The sequence below is a fragment of the Dendropsophus ebraccatus genome, chromosome 4 (assembly GCF_027789765.1).
Source record: "Dendropsophus ebraccatus isolate aDenEbr1 chromosome 4, aDenEbr1.pat, whole genome shotgun sequence".
Classification (NCBI taxonomy): domain Eukaryota; kingdom Metazoa; phylum Chordata; class Amphibia; order Anura; family Hylidae; genus Dendropsophus; species Dendropsophus ebraccatus.
The window spans coordinates 65,123,978-65,143,844 of record NC_091457.1 but is presented as its reverse complement, the minus strand read 5'-3'; the positions used below and the strand labels follow the sequence as shown (position 1 = coordinate 65,143,844).

Here is a 19,867-nt window from a genome sequence, read left to right as displayed (position 1 = left end):
GTCTTGCCAGTCAGTGATTTGCTGACGCGTCACCAGGAACCAGGAAGTAACAGTGAGGTGCAGGGAGCTGGAATATTGGCAGTTGCGAGGGCCCAGGTAGGATATCTTGTTTTTTGTTTTTTTTTATACCATATACAGACATATATAAAAAAAAAGATACCCCCAAACAACCTTTTTAAGACATTGTATTTTACAATTAAGTGGTACAATTTAAGGCTTAATATCCATAGGCAATAATAATTGGTGGTAAAACATGTTTTTGGTACCATAGTGTATAGTGTATTATGTCAACCAGATAATAAGTACAACAGCAAGTAAAATGACTACAGTAAGAAGGTATATTATGAGGACAAATCGCTCCAGTACGAGGGCTGCAGCATGCCATTCTGTCTTGATGTTTTCCATTTTTCTAGAATCAACAATTTTCTTATGTATCTTTAAGACCTCTAACAGTAGCATCTTTAACAGTATTACATCCAAGTTGTCCTCCTTGTCTCTTTGGGGCTTTCTTTTAGTTTCCAAGCTTTGTTCTTCTAGCACCTTCTTATTCTCATCTAGGAAGATGTACGAGAATCAGAAAATAACCCATTGTTTAAATCAGGTAATTGTTAAAGTGAATGTCCCAGTTCTCATGCACCAGCCTGGCTATATGCATTGGAGGCGGGTATGGGACCCCCCCTCCCCAGGGTGACAATATCCCCATAGAGACACTGTGTGACACTGAGGCAGGCGGGATTCCGTGACGGGGAGCTCCGCCTGTTTTGCACAGTGTGAACTGGCCCTAAGCCTGAACTTTTCAGCTGTTTCCTACTCTCTCATAGTCCCCTCCAGTCTATTGTTCTTATGTCCATGGGGCATACTGAAAAGCATATGTTTAAATGCTGTTAAAAGCATCTCAGGCAAGATGGCTGACCGCATAATAAAAATGACTCTAATGCGTTAAACTAAATCTAGTTTTTCAATTGGGCGCCATAGTATTATCCTTTTTTCTTTGTCACATACATCTACTTACATTTTTCTGTTTCTGAAAAGATGATCCCATATTTTATAAAGAACTCTTCTTTAAAGCAGAGGACACGTGCCAGGTGCCTCAAGATCCAGGATTTTATCCAGGATGGGACAGTTGGTTCAGCCTCAGAGAGCATTAACATGGAGGAGATAGTAATACATTCTATTATACTGATTGTCATGGCAGCCATACACACACAGCAGAATATGCCTAACAAAAAGTAAGAAATAGAATGTTATTAGAACGTGCACATAAATGTTTTACTTGTAATTTGTAATTTTTACTTGTAATTGTACTTTGTAATGACCCTTTAAGGGAATCTGTCAGCACCTATGGAGGGGGAGTGGTGATGACTTTGTGCCGCACTTTGGCCCGCCTCACCACTACCTCCTCCCAGCTTGTATTAAATATTAATGGCACCCCTCCCCCAGCCTCCTGGCGACAGTATCTGTAGCTTCCTGGTTCAGTGTAGTGCGCGCACGCTCCCTCAGTGGCCCTCAGTGCGCCTGTGCCGCTCCGACACGGCGCATGCGCGAATCACGCAGCGGGAGCGTGCACGCACTACACTGAACCAGGAAGCTACAGATGCCGACGCTATGAGGCCGGGGGACGGGCACCATGAATATTCAATACAAGCTGGGATGAGGTAGTGGTGAGGCGGGCCAAAGTGCGGCACAAAGTCATCACCACTCCCCCTCCATAGGTGCTGATAGATTCCCTTTAATGTAACCCTGAGATGGCAATGTGCACTGGGCTTAAGTGGTCTGGTCTATGAAAATTTGCATAAACAGATAAGGGACCCACTTTGGCCCACATATACCTGTATTTTACCCTCTTATGTTCACCAAGACATACTAAAAGAGCAACATACCTAAAAGTGGAGGCACGTCAGAGCTTGGGAGCATGGTGTTCAGAATTGAAAGGAGCACAGAGAAGCCCAAAACAATGGTTATTTTGAAACCAAGTCTCCCCCCAGACTCCATCACTATGAACATACTAATAATATCCATTAGAACCATTAAGCAAGCTGGGGCAATAAGTGTCATGACATAAGCTACAGGTGCCCGCTGTAGTGTTATCTAGCGAAAAAAGAAAAGTCAAAATAGAATACAATTAGAAAACAATTTATTGTTTTCCCTTCCCCCCTCTCCAATCAGTTTAAACCAATTCCACACCTGGATTTATAGTCTGTAATATTTATTAACGTCTGGTGTCAGGTGCTTGCTTGCCCTGTCTGTGGTATTGTAGCTATCCCTAGATAACCAGTGCTTAATATTAATCTTACAAATAAAATCATATACTGTTTTAGGCTATGTTCACACTGCGTATATGTCCGGCCGCATATTTTCGCGGCCGGACATATACGCGGTAAACTCCAGCCGGAGATTTACGCTACTTGCAGCCGGCTACGTATGGACCGCGAACTTACGCCCGTAGTCTACTTACGCTTCCCGAGCGCCCTACATAGCGATCTGACAGCGGTCTTTTACTTGGAAATCTTTGCCTAGCCCCGGACACCCTACAGAACCTTTTGGATCGGCACAAAAAGCTGCAAAAATTAAGAAATCACCACTACGTACGCGACCGCATGTTAAGCTACGGGCGTAAGTTACGGCATTTTCATCTGCAAACAATGGTCTGGTTCATTTTTTACGGCGCCACGTACGATCCGGGCGTAAGTTCGTACGTAGTGTGAACTGTGCAGCCGTACATCGTATACTTTCCATTGTACGCAAACTACGTAAGTTTCCTGCCGCTTATTCACGGAACGCGCTACGGCCGGAAACTTACGTAGTGTGAACATAGCCTTAAATTGTGTAAATCTCAAGCATGACAATTGCTGTAAATTGCAATTATTAGTAGTAGCTTATGCGTGTCTACATGGAAAGTAGGCTACAATGTTTTGTAATACAGTCTATATCTTGCAGTAAGGGGAACTTGCCAGAACTTGGATTACAAAAATATTATTAATACTACATAAAGGGTATATGCACACTGAGCAATTCTCGAGGAATTGAAGCAGAAAGTTTTCTGCTTGAAATTCCTCGCCTATTCTTCTCTGGCAGAATAGGAGCTGAATTTGGGCAGAATTCAAGCGGAATTTAAGCCCCCATTGACTTCTATAGGATTGACATGTCAATTCTTTGGGTGGGTTCACATTGAGGAATTCTCGTGGATAACTTGTGGATAGCGGAATTCTGCCGGCTGTACGCGCTTACAGACGCGTGCCTTTTCGCCGGCTCTATAGACACCATTCTAAGGGCCGGCTGATTCCGCATTCCGCCGAAAGAATTCCTCCTTTTGGAGGAATGCGGAATCAGCCGGCCCATAAAATGGTGTCTATGGAGCCGGCAGAAAGGCGCGCATCCATGAGCGCGTACAGCCGGCGGAATTTCGTGGAGTTTATCCGCGAGAATTCCTCAATGTGAACCCACCCTGAAGGCAGAAAACAGATCTGCGGCAGAAATTTCTGCTCTGAAGTTCTGCAGGGTGAACAACAGAGTGGAAATCCCATCGAATACAATGGGACATTGCTCTGTTCATATTTTAAGGGAGGAATTTCAAGCTGAAATAATAGCGGATTCCTCTTCAGTTCCTCACCTAATTCCTCACCTTTTCCTCAGTATGCGCATACCCCAAGGCAAATATTGCATAGTTGCAACATCTTACTTATTCAGGGTTTCATAGGACCAGATTAGGGCTTCTCAGAAGTCAATATTTACAGCAGATATAAGGTCGTTGTACTGTAGTTAGAGGGTTATTTTTATGGGGTATATGTTGGAAATAAGCAGAATGAAAAATCTGCTGCGAGTATGTAAACCTTTTCAAATTGACAGTGCTGGGAATTGCAGCAAATTGCCTCTTAAATGATCATGTTTTAGGATATATATATATTTACATCTCTTGAGTTTCAGTTCTAGCAATTCTAGTTCTGTGCACTCTTTGCACTGTATTAGCATAGCCATCCACAAGGAATAGAGCAATAGCTAAAGCGCAGACTGAAACCCAAAAACAAGTCCAACTAGACTTTGTTGGAACTGAGAAAAACCCACCTGGCCAAAAATTAACCCCAGCCCTATTCAGCAGTTAAAAACAAAAATTCTAACCTGACGAGCCAGTTGTGCACCAAGAGAAACAGACCTACCAATGTGTGAGTGATTAGCAATAATTGAACAATTATCATGATTGAAGAAATAATAATGCATTAAATCAATGCTGCTGTTTTACGGTGTCTCTTACCTCATAGTAAACTGTACTGAATGCTTGTCCATAAGACAACACAGTATCATTTGCTACTGTGATATCTAACAGGTACCAGTCACCCTGGCCAACATAGACATCAAGTGTATTGTTGAGCACCTCAAAGGAATTCAACATTGACAACATGCGAACATTGTGAGCTGTGAAGTACAAACAACAATGTTATAAAAAAAAAAAAGTAGTGTGCCAGTGGGGTCCTGTTAGCAGAAGGCCTGGTTGTGCCTCTACGTGACTGCAGAGACTGCTGTCCTGAGAGTAATGGACACTGGGAATATCTGTACAGTTGGTTAGAAACTTCTCAACTGTGAGCAGTGAACATATTTTTTTACGCTGGTCTTTTGGGTATCCAACCTGTGGCTCCCCAGCTGTTGCAAGACTACAATTACTATCATGCCTGGACAGCCAAAGCTTTGATGACCATTGCAGTTTTGCAACAGCTAGAGAGCTGCAGATTAGTCAATGATGATTTACAGTATATTTTTTAAAAAAATCCTGAAGTCATGCTGTGTTAACTCTGTCCATTAAAAGCCATATTAGACAGCCCAAGTCATGATATAAACAAGTACCAATCTCCTAGATTAGCACTAGTTTACAGAGGCTATTACATAGCTTGAGAATCATGCGGCCCTACCATTAATCATCCATAAATGTCCTGATACACAGGAAGACGTGTATCCGACTGCAAGGACACAGCTCCATGCACAGTGTATTCTGCACAGGTCACAGAGAATACCTAGAGAATACTTCTGTAGATGTCAATGGGCCCCCAATATTTGTAGCAGTGTGCCAAGAAAAACAAACTTTTGTGCTTTGCAATTCTTCAGGGTTTTTTTTAATAACAAGTTTGTGCTTGGATTTGGTAATTCTAGGACAATTTCTGGTGAAGGTTCCTGTTGCAAACTAAACCAGTTCACAGGTGGTATAAACTTAGCCTGCAAGTTTTTCCCTTTCCATGCACAGTGACGGCACACAAACAAACAATATATAGTGAAACCTTCTTGAGCCAACCACCCAAATTTGTACCAAAAAGTAGTCTTTTATAGTCATCTTCAAAAAAATAAAAAATTGAACGTTGTCCAACAGCCCATTGTAATCTAGCACTGATCTCATAGATAATAAGGTTAATGTAGGAAAAAAATAGTTTTTTAATAACTAAAAAATCCCATTACATAATAAAAGTTTAAATCAACCCTCTTTTCCCATTATAAAAATAAATAAACATATTTGAGATCACTGCATGCGTAGTTGCCCAAAAGATTAAATTATCACATTCCTGATCATTGCAGATTTTTTGTCAAATCAAATCTGGAAAAATTGTTATTAAAAGTGATCAAAAAGTCGCATATACAAGCAAGCAAGCTACCAATAGAAAGTACAGATCATGGCGTGGTGCAAAAAATGACACCCAAAACAGTCCCATAGATCAAAAAATAAAAGTGTTCTAGGGATGGTAAAAGAGCAATTTAAACACATTTAATAGGTTTAAATTAGTTAAAAGCCATCAAATAAAATAAAAGTTTTATAAGTTACCTATTGTTTTTATCGTACTGACTTGAGGTCAGTTTTACCACAGGGCGAATGCCGTAAACATGAAGCTCCCCGAAGTGAGAAAAATGACTTTGTTTTCCTGGTTTTGCTGCATATTTTATGGAAAATTAAGTCTGTCATTGCAAAGTACAATTGGTGTCGCAAAAAATAAGGACTCATGTGGGTCTGTAGGTGAAAAAATGCAAGCACTTTGGCCTTCTAAACACGAGGAGGACAAAAAATGCAAAAACCAAAAGTGGCCAGGGAGGGAAAGGGTTAAATAAACATACCTGGGTGAACATATGTACCAAATGTAATATTACACCGTTGCGTGTCAAATGGAAACTTGAAGATGTTTAGCTTACAGAAACTAACTATCCGAATTGGCATTACTCTTTTAGTGTATCCATTGTTCTCAATTAGATAGAACGGTACTGGTGGAGACTTGTCCATAGTTTCTATCCTGGAAAATACATAACAATTTACAATTCACTACACAAAGGGGGACCTTTATCAATGTGCACTTCTTTATTACACACAGATAATTTAAAATTTTGCTAGTTTCCTGATGCTGGATCTATCAAGAGGTGCACGCTTGTTGATAAATCTAGCAGAGCAGAGGCTGCTGCACAACAGGCTAAAAAAATCTATGCCAGCTTGGAACTGGCATAGATTTTCAGCTTGTTCTTTGGCTAATCAGGGTGCAAAAATTGATAAATTCTGCACATAGGGTAGACACACCTTCCCGTGCTCAATGCCGCACAAAAACTTAAAAAAAAGTGCACTTTGATAAATGTGCCCCAAAGTCATCATTCCTAAAATATGCTGTAAATACAGAAGACCCCATAAAAAACATTAGAATGCCCCCCCCCCCCTCTTAAAAATGTTGCAGGGTTTTTCACCTTGTACAGAAGAAACTGGTATTTACTTTCCCTCAACAACTTTTCCATGACCGTTGAACAAATTCACCATCTTTTTTTGGGAAGGAAACCCTACACATCATCTTGCAACATCATTTTTGTATCCCTAACATAAAAAACAGCCATTGTTGCAATTGCTAGATATAGTCATAACTCCAAACATTTATTAATTTATTCATTATATGTAACTCTCATTTTTAAAATCATCTGAAGAAATTGAACCCCCACCTTTTCTCTCAACAGGAACAGCCCACCTGGGACTCTTTTTAGGCAAATTTACATAAACTACAACCCATTTTGTGAGGAAGGACTAGATGAGCTCTCCGTGCTCCATGCCCATGTTCTTAAAGTGAATCTGTCATTAAGTGTGTTAAAAAATACATGCAGACTTGCTTAGGCAGTTTCTGTCATCCTTCCTGGATCCTTTTTTTAAAAAAAATCTTTTTAATTTTTTTAACTTTATCTGCAGTTCTCCTAAACTCTGTGGGTGTGTACAGGAAGTGATGTCATCTGCCCTCGCAGCTTGCCAAGTAAGGGCAGACTGCAGTAAAGAATGTTCCACTGTAACTGTGGCACACATGGTACAGATTATATATCACTTCCATATACAGTGGTACCTTGGTTTAAGAGTAACTTGGTTTAAGAGCATTTTGGTTTAAGAGCTCACAGTTTTTAAAAATTGTGACTTGGTTTAACCCTTTGAGGACCAGGCCCAAAATGACCCAGTGGACCGCGCAAATTTTGATCTTAGTGTTTTCGTTTTTCCCTCCTCCCCTTCTAAGAGCTCTAGCACTCTCAGTTTTCTATCTACAAGCCATGTAAGTGCTTGTTTTTTACAGGAATAGTTGTACTTTGTAATGGCGTCTTTCATTTTCCCATAACATGTATGATGGAATTCCAAATATATTATTTATGAAGATATAAATTGGTGAAATCGTAAAAAAGAATGCAATATGGTAACGTTTGGGGGGTTCCTGTGTCTACGTAATGCACTATATGGTAAAAGCGACATTATACTATTACTCTATAGGTCAGTCCGAACACAACCATATGCAGGTTACACAGATTCTCTAATGTTATATATTTTTTTTAAATAAAATCCTTTTTTTTGGCAATTAATTATAAATAAAATGGGCCTATTGTGACGCTTATAACGGTTTTATTTTTCACCTACGGGGCTGTATGGGGTGTAATTTTTTCCGCCATGATCTCTAGTTTTTATTAATACAATATTTGTGAAGATCGGACGTTTTGATCACTTTTTATTAATTTTTTTTATATATAATGTAACATAAAATCGGTAATCCGTGCACTTTTTCCCTCTTTTCGTCTGCGCAGTTTACCATTCGCAATGTCGCTTGTTATATTTTAATAGACTGGACAATTACGCACGCTACGGTATATTATATGTTTATCTATTTATTTATTTTTATATGTTTTATTTATATAATGGGAAAGGGGGGTGATTTCAACTTTTATTGGGGGAGGGGTTTTGGGGTAGTGTATTGGTGTTTTTAACTTTTTTACACATTTGGGGGACTTTTACATATATTAGTTTGATTTTTACACTGATCATTGCTATGCCATAGGCATAGCATTGATCAGTGTTATCGGCGATCTGCTCATTGAGCCTGCCTGTGCAGGCTCAGTGCAGCAGATCGCCGATCGGAACGCACGGAACGCACAGCAATCACACTGTGGGGGTCCCGATCACACTGTGGGGGTCCCGATCGGTAAGTGACAGGGGACTCCCCCTGTCACTTACACTTAAACGCCGCGGTCGCGGCGTTTAAGGAGTTAGTGACACGCGGCAGCGCGATCGCTGCAGCGTGTCATTACCGGTGAGGTCCCGGCTGCTGATTGCAGCCGGCCCCCACCTGCTATGAAGCGCGCTCCGCTCCGGAGCACGCTTCATAGCCGGAGAAACACCCAGGGCGTACAGTTACGCCCTAGGTCGTCTGGGGACAGACTTCCATGGCGTAACTATACGCCCTGGGTCGTCTAAGGGTTAAGAGCATTGCTTTGGTTTAAGAGCTCCCTGTACTGGGTGGGAGCGCGAGTGGGGTAGGGGCATGGTCTGCATAGCGGGGTCTACAGCACTGTACTCTGACCTAGGAAGTCTCCCTCACCTTCCAAATCATAGCAGATCCACTTCAGGCTGGGGCTTACATCAGGGGACAGGACTGTGGAGGTAATCTCTCCATAGCTGTAACCCCTTTCTCCCCAGACAGAGAACGCTGCATGTATGTGCCCACATCTGCCCTGCTCATTCCTTCATGTTCCCTGCAGTCTCTGTCAGCCCTTGTGTTTCCCATCCTCTCCATTCCTGTACAGTAACTTATAATATCACATATTCTGCTGTTTCTGAATGTTTGTTTCATCTGTTTTACATGTTATGCAGAATAATAAATCAATTTTTGGGGTGTGGAACCAATTGTCTGCATTTCTATGATTTCTTATGGGAAAATTTGCTTTGGTTTAAGAGTGGATTTGGATTACACGCTCAGTCCCGGAACCAATTATGCTCGTAATCCAAGGCACGACTGTAATTTTATAAGCATATAACTGTATATATTAGTTGTCTAGCACATATAAAAATCATCCTTTATGATGTAATTCTGCCTCAGTAAAGCTAATTACCATCTAGAACAGGGGTGTCAAACTCAAATACACAGTGGGCCAAAATAAAAAAAGTGGAAAAAGTCGCGGGCCAACCATGATAATTATTGAAGCGTGAATAAGGCGGTCCTGGCATTGTCAGTGGTGTGCGTCTCCCACTGTTGTGCATTAGGATAAATGACATGATAAATTGCTATGATATGATTAAGCCCAAACCCATGTAATAGCCAACCCCCCCCCAATACTGCCCCATGTTGTAGCCAACCCAACCAAGATTGCCCCCCATAATAGCCAGTCCTCCCGATAGTGCCTTAATAGTAGCCAGCCCCCACAAGTGTCCCATTTAGTAGCCAGCCCTCCCCCATAGTCTCAAATAGTAGCCAGCCCTCCCTTATAGTCTCATATAGTAGCCAGCCCTTCCCAATAGTCTCATAGTAACCAGCCCTCCCCTGTAGTCTCATACAGTAGCCAGCCCTCCCCAGTATTCTCATATAGTATCCAGCCCTCCCGAATAGTTTTTTTTATAGTAGCCAGCCCACCCTGTAGTCTCATATAGTAGCCAGCCCCCTAAGGGTCCCATATAGTAGCCAGTCCTCCCCTGTAGTCTCACATATTAGTCAGCCCTCCCAGTAGTGCTCAAATAGTAGCCAGCCCCCCAAGTGTTCCATATAGTAGCCCGCCCTCCCCATAGTCTCTTATGTAGTAGCCAGCCCTCCCCAATAGTCTCATATAGTAGCCAGACCTCCCCAGTAGTCTCATATAGTAGCCAGACCTCCCCAGTAGTCTCATATAGTATGATAAAGAAGAAAAGACTGGATTCCTTCAGCTCACGTAAAATCATTCAAATTTTATTTCAGTGTTTCATTAAAACGACAGCCGATGCATTTCGGGCCTAACCTGGCCCTTAGTCATGGCATCTAAGTGATAATGTTACAAAACAAACAAGGTATTAGTGTATGTACATACAAGGTGGTTAAAACTACACATAACAGGATGTTAGTCACAAAGGATATGGACAAAGACATAAATAATGCATTAGCTGTTAGGAACCAGACAGCAGGACAAGACAAACAGTGAGCCCTAAGCTCAGCCCCGCCCACTGTCCTCTACCTATTTGCCACAATCCACCCTAAAATGGCGGCGAGCAACTGGGCGGCAGTCCCTGCGCTGGCTAGGTGGGACACAAGGACAAGACAGACAGACAAAACACAATAACGAATGGTCAACAGTCCGGGTCACAACAAACGGGCAGCAAAAGTACAAAATCACAATCCGAAGGCAAAGTCAATATACAGGCAGTATGGTCAGGGGCAGGCAGCAAACAAGAATGGTCAGAAAGGCAAAGCAGGGTCAGAATCAACAGAGCAAGAATAGAAACACAGAACCAGGCAGAGACAAGCTCAATATCCGGCAATGAGAGCACAGACTGGGTTAGTTATATAGGAGGCCAGGATTCTGGTCCAGAATGTAATTGGACCATCCCCCTGATCTCCAAGCACAGACACCTGAGAACAAGACAGATCCACTGGCAGGATGACCTGTCAGTCACAGCAGAACCAGAACACAGATTAACCATGACATGGCCAGACAGAACTCAGCAGGTGAAGTCGGGTGTGTCTCCCAACAAAGGTGAGCATATAAACCAGTGTTCACACACTGCAAACAAAACACAGAAACAGGATAAGAAAATCAGCACCTTCTCGGCCGCACAGCATGAGCAGAGGGACGCATGACGCTCCGCAAAGATACCATCCTGACAGTACCCCCCCTTTTATGAGGGGCCTCAGGACCCTCATAGGACGAACCAGACCTGGGAGGAAACGGACCTCTTACAATACATGTCTCCACATCGCTAGAGATCTCATCGTCCGTCTCCCATTCATCAGAATCAGACTCCAAGTGATGGACAACTGGTCTCCTGACAGATCTCCCATAACCGCTCAAATCGGTACCAGACACAGAGCCAATTTCAGCATTACATGAAGACACAGATATGGTATCCTCAGTGGGATACCCAGAGCCAACTTCCACATTACAAGAATTCATAGAGATGGCATCTTCAACAGGACAATGCACACAAACTCCACCCACCTGCGCGCCCAGATGACCCTCCTGGTAGTCATCTGGACGCCGATGATCTGGCCTTGCAGGACGCTTGGTACAAAAGCTGATGAAATGTCCGCTGTCACCGCAGTAAAAACAGAGTCCATTCCTTCTTCTGTGTTCTTTGCGTACCAGGGAGCTTTTAACTTGGTCCAGTTTCGAAGGTTCTTCCAGAGTGACCAGAGGACGAGTTATAGAAGGCAATGGTTTAGAGGGGACAGAGAAAGGCACATCAGTGACACAGGGGGAATCTTGGTTTGATTTATTTTTACGTTCCCTGAGCGTGCGATCAATAGAAATCGCTAGAGCAATGGCCTGTTCAAAGGAGCTAGGGGTGGGGTGACTAAGCCAAGCCTCTTTAAAGGTAAAAAATGTGTTCAGGTCCCCTGAACCCTTGTCAGGCTCCTTGAGCGTGACCACTGGGGTGGCAGGAGTGGTAGCTGGTAGCTGCTGGGCCAATAGCCGGACCTGTTTGGCCAGCTCAGAAACAAGGGTAGCAAGATCTTCCACAGTAGCCATGGCACCAGTGGGCAGTATATATATTAGGCCAGATATTCTGTTAGGAACCGGACAGCAGGACAAGACAAACAGTGAGCCCTAAGCTCAGCCCCGCCCACTGTCCTCTACCTATTTGCCACAATCCGCCCTAAAATGGCGGCGAGCAACTGGGCGGCAGTCCCTGCGCTGGCTAGGTGGGACACAAGGACAAGACAGACAGACAAAACACAATAACGAATGGTCAACAGTCCGGGTCACAACAAACGGGCAGCAAAAGTACAAAATCACAATCCGAAGGCAAAGTCAATATACAGGCAGTATGGTCAGGGGCAGGCAGCAAACAAGAATGGTCAGAAAGGCAAAGCAGGGTCAGAATCAACAGAGCAAGAATAGAAACACAGAACCAGGCAGAGACAAGCTCAATATCCGGCAATGAGAGCACAGACTGGGTTAGTTATATAGGAGGCCAGGATTCTGGTCCAGAATGTAATTGGACCATCCCCCTGATCTCCAAGCACAGACACCTGAGAACAAGACAGATCCACTGGCAGGATGACCTGTCAGTCACAGCAGAACCCAAACACAGATTAACCATGACATGGCCAGACAGAATTCAGCAGGTGAAGTCGGGTGTGTCTCCCAACAAAGGTGAGCATATAAACCAGTGTTCACACACTGCAAACAAAACACAGAAACAGGATAAGAAAATCAGCACCTTCTCGGCCGCACAGCATGAGCAGAGGGACGCATGACGCTCCGCAAAGATACCATCCTGACATTAGCCATGATGTGTCCAGCCTATGGCTACATATATGACAACCACACTCTAAACATTTGTGTTGAGTGTGGTTGTCATATATGTAGCCATAGGCTGGACACATCATGGCTAATGCATAATGAGTGTATATGGATCGAGAGTAAGGCAGCTCACTGAAACCTGGATGGTGCACGGGACAGCTGCATGGCACACAGGAAATGGGGAGGGACTTTTGATCTTGGAAGTCATTTCTTTGTGTATATAAGTCTGTAAAGTAGCACTATATATTGCTATGATTAAAGGAGAAGTCCGGTAAAGAGCTTTTTTCCCTGCACTTACTACTGCATCAAGGCTTCACCTGGATAACATGGTGATGTCACGACCCGACTCCCAGAGCTGTGCGGGCTGTGGCTGCTGGAGAGGATGATGGCAGAGGGATGCTCAGCATCCCTCCAGTGCCCTGTGTCCCTCAGTGTCCCCCTGCCATCATCCTCTCCAGTAGCCACAGCCTGTACAGCTCTGGGAGTCGGGTCGTGACATCACCATGTTATCCAGGAAGTGAAGCCTTGATGCAGTGGTAAGTGCAGGGAAAAAAGCACTTTATAAGCATTTCCTGGGGGCAATACAATACTTTAATAAAAATTTTCGCTGGACTTCTCCTTTAAGGAATAGTCATTCCAAAACGTGTCGGCGCATCTTTTTAAATCTTTTTGTACACGCTTTTAAGAAATTAAATAAAGATTTTCTACTTTTACTGCATGAAGCTGTGGAAACCATTCTCTCGCACACAGCAAATGCAGAGACGAGGAAAGAAGGATGTCTGGCTCCAGATATCCAGTCCCATAAGAGCAAACAAGATTAATTTGTAACTATTTGCAACAACGGCCGTGATTACTAGAAAATATATGTTATATATGTTTAACATAGAAAATGTAAAAAAAGAAGCTAGTAACAAAGTTACTAGCAATCACAATCCCTATTGATTTATAATAATAAAAAAAAATTGTGACAGTGCCTCTTTAAATTTCACAGAAGGAGTTTGCATAGGGGATAGAAGCTAAATCAGGTGTGCATCTGAAACAAGCCATTATTTTTGGATATGCAATGAATTTGTGGGTTATGATCCCTTCTCCCCGATGATGGAACCAAAACTATTTCCCCATTAGTTGGGTCTGTATATTAAACCCTAGCCCAAAGGAACAAGTCCTACATTACTTGCCTTTATCAACAGACAGAAGCAGGATACGTAGGTTATATTGACAATCTGTTGTTGTTAGATATTATATTATAATGATGTGTGTACAGTATCTTTTAGACCTACCTCTCATAAATATACAGGTCTGGCTGCCAATATCCAGCATTAGACAAAATTAACTTATCAATGGAACAAAACTGTTCTGGCTTCCATTGTATGAATTCATTTTTCCATGCCTGCAAAACAAAATGAGTTGTACACTGCATAGTATATTTTATCTGTTTATAATGCCCATGCTTTTCTTTCATTCTTATTAACATATGTAAATAATCATTTTCACAATTTACAGTGCTCTTCATCATGCAGGGGTGAGTATATATATATATATATATATATATATATATATTATATATGTGAGACAATTTGCACAACTGACTGCAAGGTCTAGGAATTAAAGGGGTATTCCCCTCAAGAGCTAAAAAAATTAAATGCCCCCAATTTTGAGCCGTCTCCTGACTTTCTAGCTGCTGCCGTTCCCGAGTTACACGTTTTTCTAAAAGATGGTCTATATTCAAGATAGGAAACTACATTCCCCATCATGCAATGCTTCTGCCTGATGATGGCGATGTAGCAGAGCTGAGATGGCGATGTAGCAGAGCTGAGATGGCAATGGTGATGTAGCAGAGCGGGGATGGTGATGTAGCAGAGCGGGGATGGCAATGTAGCAGAGCTGAGATGGCGATGTAGCAGAGCTGAGATGGCGATGCAGCAGAGCGGGAATGGCGATGCAGCAGAGCGGGGATGGCGATGTAGCAGAGCTGAGATGGCGATGCAGCAGAGCTGAGATGGCGATGTAGCAGAGCTGATATGCACAAGATATAGCAGAGTTGAGTGAGCGGCATAGCAGAGTTGAGTGAGCGGCATAGCAGAGTTGAGTGAGCGGCATAGCAGAGTTGAGTGAGTGGAATAGCAGAGTTGAATAAACGATATAGCAGAGTTGAATAAACGATATAGCAGAGTTAAATAAACAATATAGAAGAGTTGAATAAACGATATAGCAGAGTTGAATGAGCGGCATAGTAGAGTTGAATAAACGATATAGCAGAGTTGAATAAACAATATAGCAGAGTTGAATGAGCGGTATAGCAGAGTTGAATAAACGATATAGCAGAGTTGATTAAACAATATAGCAGAGTTGAATAAACGATATAGCAGAGTTGAATAAACGATATAGCAGAGTTGAATGAGCGGCATAGCAGAGTTGAATAAACGATATAGCAGAGTTGAGTGAGCGGCATAGCAGAGTTGAATTTGCGGCATAGCAGAGTTGAATAAACGATATAGCAGAGTTGAATGAGCGGCATAGCAGAGTTGAATAAACGATATAGCAGAGTTGAATGAGTGGCATAGCCATGATGATGAGCGGCCATGATGATGAGCGGGTCAGATGCCGGGGGGCGCTCATCGTGTCTGATGCGGGGGGGGGGGAGACGGGTGACGCGGGCGACCACCAATGATGAGCGGGTCAGATGCCGGGGGGGCGCTCATCGTGCCTGATGCGGGGGGGGGGGGGGGAGACGGGGGAGACGGGTGACGCGGGCGGACACCGATGATGAGCGGGTCAGATGCGGGGGGGGGGGGCAGGAAGACTGGTCAGGAGACGGGTGCCGCAGGCGGATGATGCAGGTGGCCGAGGGTCAGATGCGGGGGGGCCCGCCGGTGCCCGGTCAGATGCCACTGGGTTAAGGGGGATGATGAGCTGCTGCTGTCACTGTCTCACTGTTCTTCCTCTCTTCAGTTGACTTGGTTATAGGCACTAACCCGGCCCATTGAAGAGAGGGAGGACACGTGATGCCGTCTCGGAGGGTGCGGGCCAGGAGCAGGGAGCGTGTCGGGTTGGACTGAGATCTGATGATTCTATGCAAACGGTGGGGGTGAATGCTTCTAGATAACAGCAAAACTGTGCAGATTCCATAATAACTTTATATTGGAAAGATGGAAAGCTACGGGTGGGCAATGTATTAATTCAAAAATAATTTTGGGGGGGAATACCCCTTTAAGTTTTATTGATTTATACACTTAGGCAGCAACAGATGGACCTTGCACCAAATTCTTATATGTCTTAGCATTTTTTTGTGCATTTAGAAAGCTTTTTTATTCAATGACTAAATTTATGTCTACAGTATATATTTATTTTACGTATACTTAATATAGATATCTTACCATGGTGAACCAAACTACTGAAGTTAAAGATTGCAAGCTTGTGTCCTAGGAAAATAAATATTGTGTATTAAAACCCCATCTTTTATAAACAGGATATCTGGGGATTTTCTTGCTTAAAGGGAAAGTCCAGCTGTATCAAATATCTGACAGCCGGCAGGGGCAGGGGAGAAAATAATTATCAAGCACTGCTTACCTCTCCCCATGCCTGCAATCTGCAGCATGCTCCAGGACACCCGACGGAAGCCATTTTTTCCTGAATTGTAGGAGCATAATGGATTGCATGCTTAGCCAATCAGTGACTGCAGCGGCGTCCCGTCTATCAGCTGGGTCGTGGCGTCTGCTCTGGTGGAGATTCCGGAGCCCGGCGGGGGTCCCGGAGCAGCGCTCCAGTGGTGGACACTAGATGGACACTAGCTATCACTATAGAGTACTGGGTGATATTACCATCTCTTATTATATTTACTACTCCTCTTTTTGTTTCAGTCTCCTTAGTCTTTTAGTGAATAGTCTCCTTATTCACCTAGCTCCCTTTCTGGTATTTTTCTTTCTGCGACAAAAATGTCTGTGAAATATGAATGAAGGACAGGACTTCTACAGATCACTATGTGACTATATTCATCAATATTATTTGTGACTCTTCTTATTAAATAACATTATATTGAAATTTCACCTGCAAAGACATTGTGGAAACATAATGTATAATGTACAGAGCAATGGAATCTTCAATATTAGGATCACAGCCCTGTTATGTAACATCACCCCAGCAGTTCCATTTTACTAGCTATGGACATGGCCTGGAGGCCAGTCATGATAAAAGGGACACAACAAAATTGACAGGATTTTATCTGATGCAAATGTAAGCCAATTTTAGAAGAAACAAGTTACTATCATTAAGTTACCAGATCAATGACGGTGTACAGTTTCATTTCAATATGTATATCAGTTACAGTTGTCCAGTGTTTTACAGGCCGAACACTTGGACTTGGAAAAGACAAATTCCGGATAAGAACATCAATACAGTTAAACTGGCAGTAACCTATACCTAGGAAACAGAGAAGGAGGAATTAAATGCAAGTAAAGTAAATGCATAAAGAGCGCATTCTCGCATGCAGAATAGCACCAGTATTGTTTCACAGGGATTGCGAGCTTTATTCAATGTTAAACAGATTCCCCAGGAATATAATACCCTAAGGGTGCGTTCACACCTACAGGATCTGCAGCAGATCTGCAGCAGATTTGATGCTGTGTACAGTTATTTAAATGAAATCTGCTGCAGAAAATCAGCTGCAGATCCTGTAGGTGTGAACGCACCATAAAGGGGTATTCACATTTAGGATTGTTATGCCTTATCCAGAGTATGCCCAGTAGAGGGCATAACTAAGAGATCGTGGGGGTCCGACTGCTGCAACACCACAACATTTTAATTGGCTTTTTTATAAAATTTTAAGGCAGTATGAGGCCCGTCTGATACCTAAAAAATAGGAGGGAGCTTTATTTCTGAGGCAAGAAGTGCGCTAGGGCCACATGTAGCATATTTATAAAGACTTCAGATTTGGGGTAACAAATACATAACACACAGACAGATTTATCTGACAGATTTTTGAAACCAAAGCCAGGAACAGACTATAAACAGAGAGCAGGTCATAAAGGAAAGACTGAGATTTCTCCTCCATTACTGGCTTTGGCTTCAAAAATCTAAATCTAAACACACCATAATGCATATGTATAAAATCTACCTATCATTCATCCCTCTTCCCTTCATCCATCCCCTTGGTTGAACTTGATGTCTTTTTTAAGTATGTGCAGAAAAACACCATAAAATAAGGGTAAAATTCAGTGATAATTTTAAGGAAACACTACAGCCATATTTTCTCTGTAATAAGACACTTCACTGAAGTCAATGGCAAATTGGCTGGCAGTGCACACACCGTATACAATAACAGTCATAATCAATTACGACCGTCCAAATAATAAACTTGCTCTTTATTTACAAAAATATATATCAAAATACAGACTTTTTTTAAAAAAAAAAAATCTCTTCACACACTGCTTAATTTTAACTCAAAATTGCTGTTATATTTAGCTTTAATGTTACGGTGTGTGAACCTAGCTTACAATTGAAAATATGCAAAAAAAAAATAAATAAATAAATAAAAAAAATTTAAAGTTAAAATTTCACCAGCGCTTAAAAAGTTATTAAAGTTACTTAACCTTGTTGTGAAATTTTTTAAGAGGTTGAATGTTTAAAATTGGGTGTTTTATGGGTGTTTTTTTTTAAACATACAGACATCTGCTTCAGAAACAAATTGGCCTTCCAAAAAATAAAAGTTGGAAATTTTAATGAAAATTTTAAAATTTGCTGCTAATGCTGCAGGGATAGTTGCTCTGTCATCCATAGGATGCACAGCAGATGTTGCGCTTGTATCATATTAGTAGGACGGTGTGCAGCAGAGTCTCTTAATGTCAAATGAGACAGAAGAGAGAGAGGAGCCTGGTATCCCCTAAAAATACATCTACAATATCAATGTAAGCATAAAGTGGACGATTTAGTAAAAGAAAGTGCACACAATCACATAATATGTGGTTGGACATATATCAACAGGTTTTAAAATAGTCTAATAGAGGCATATAGATAGATAGATAGATAGATAGATAGATAGATAGATAGATAGGTGATAGATATAATCAATAATATTGATGCAAATCTTAACAGCTGATCTTAAATATTAATCATAGACAAATCCTACCAAACAAAGTGCATGTAAACAGGAGAGTAAAGCTGTGTGCAGGCATCATGAGACAGGATAAAATACATAAAGTGCTGTCACAAAGAATCCTTTTATTTGTGGGGGAGGTTATTCATTTTACAAGGAAACTGAAGGTTGTAAAATGTTGATTAACGTGTTTAAAATAAGAATCTAAAATGTCATAGATGTCAAAGAATCCTGCACACTATCAACATTAACATTTCCTAAGCACCCCAAGCGATTTTGGAAGGAAAACATTGTTTCTGTGGGGTCCAGTGAGCGCTAACTGCATACTGATTAAGTTGAAAAGAAACTAAAGTTCCTTTATGTAGCTAGCTCCCCTAGTAGGAGCTGTAGGCAGACAGACTTTTGTACCTTGTAGTTCTTTCCTGTACAGACCCACAGCCCTCTCACCTTAAATGAATGGTGTCATGAAGAAAATTAAGTCTATAGTGATGCATTATGTTAAATGTAACATATTTCAAATTTACAAGCATTCCTTAAAATGTATAGTTTGAGGCATATAGAATCACTAAGCCATTCATGTGCTGCTAAGTTTGATAACCTGTTGCCCTTGTTAACGACCCACCAGGAATCCACTTCCTTGCAACGCTCATACTCTGTTCAGTCACAGTCACCAGATCTGTCCCATTAGTACTGGCAGTTGGTTTTCATTTCACATGCAAATAAGGCATACTTATATGCCGTGACTATGCAGGCCTGCCCAGCCAAAGAGCTACTGAGCTATGTATGTATGTGTAAGTGGCGCACAGGCACAGTAACAGCAGGGCTGCCTTACTGCCCGACCATGCCTGCGCCATACCAAATGGAATCGCTGGCTGTGCAGGTGCAGGCGCAGCAAGAGAAGGGCAACTTCAGCCAGCGTTCTCACCCTCGGTGGCCAGTCAGTCAGTTAGTCACTGACTTGTTATCAGTCTCTCTCCCATTTGTTACCTGGTGGCCTGAATTACATCACAACAGGAGCAAATTGAGTGAGTAAATTGTTGG

The 19,867-nt window shown here is 42.3% G+C and overlaps 1 protein-coding gene across 1 annotated transcript; it reads right to left on the bottom strand.

Annotated features, from left to right (window-relative positions):
• Nucleotides 1–209: 209 nt before the first annotated feature.
• Nucleotides 210–19,476, bottom strand: LOC138789284 (5-hydroxytryptamine receptor 3A-like). Its single transcript, XM_069967888.1, has 9 exons — nucleotides 19,449–19,476; nucleotides 17,012–17,154; nucleotides 16,113–16,157; nucleotides 14,016–14,125; nucleotides 6,088–6,260; nucleotides 4,250–4,410; nucleotides 1,881–2,088; nucleotides 1,013–1,219; nucleotides 210–554 (listed from the first exon to the last, which is right to left on the bottom strand). The coding sequence occupies exons 1-9, from the start codon at nucleotides 19,474–19,476 to the stop codon at nucleotides 283–285; spliced, it is 1,347 nt and encodes a 448-aa protein (XP_069823989.1). The 3' UTR covers nucleotides 210–282.
• Between the last annotated feature and the right edge of the window lie 391 nt (nucleotides 19,477–19,867).

Coding starts and splice junctions, on each gene's coding strand:
- LOC138789284 (XM_069967888.1), bottom strand. CDS start 19,476: ATGAGCGTTGCAAGGAAGTGGATTCCTG. Junction 1,220..1,880: donor TGACGTGCCTCCACTTTTAG/GTATGTTGCTCT, acceptor ACTTTTTGTTAG/GCATATTCTGCTGTGTGTGT. Junction 555..1,012: donor CTTTTCAGAAACAGAAAAAT/GTAAGTAGATGT, acceptor ACATCTTCCTAG/ATGAGAATAAGAAGGTGCTA.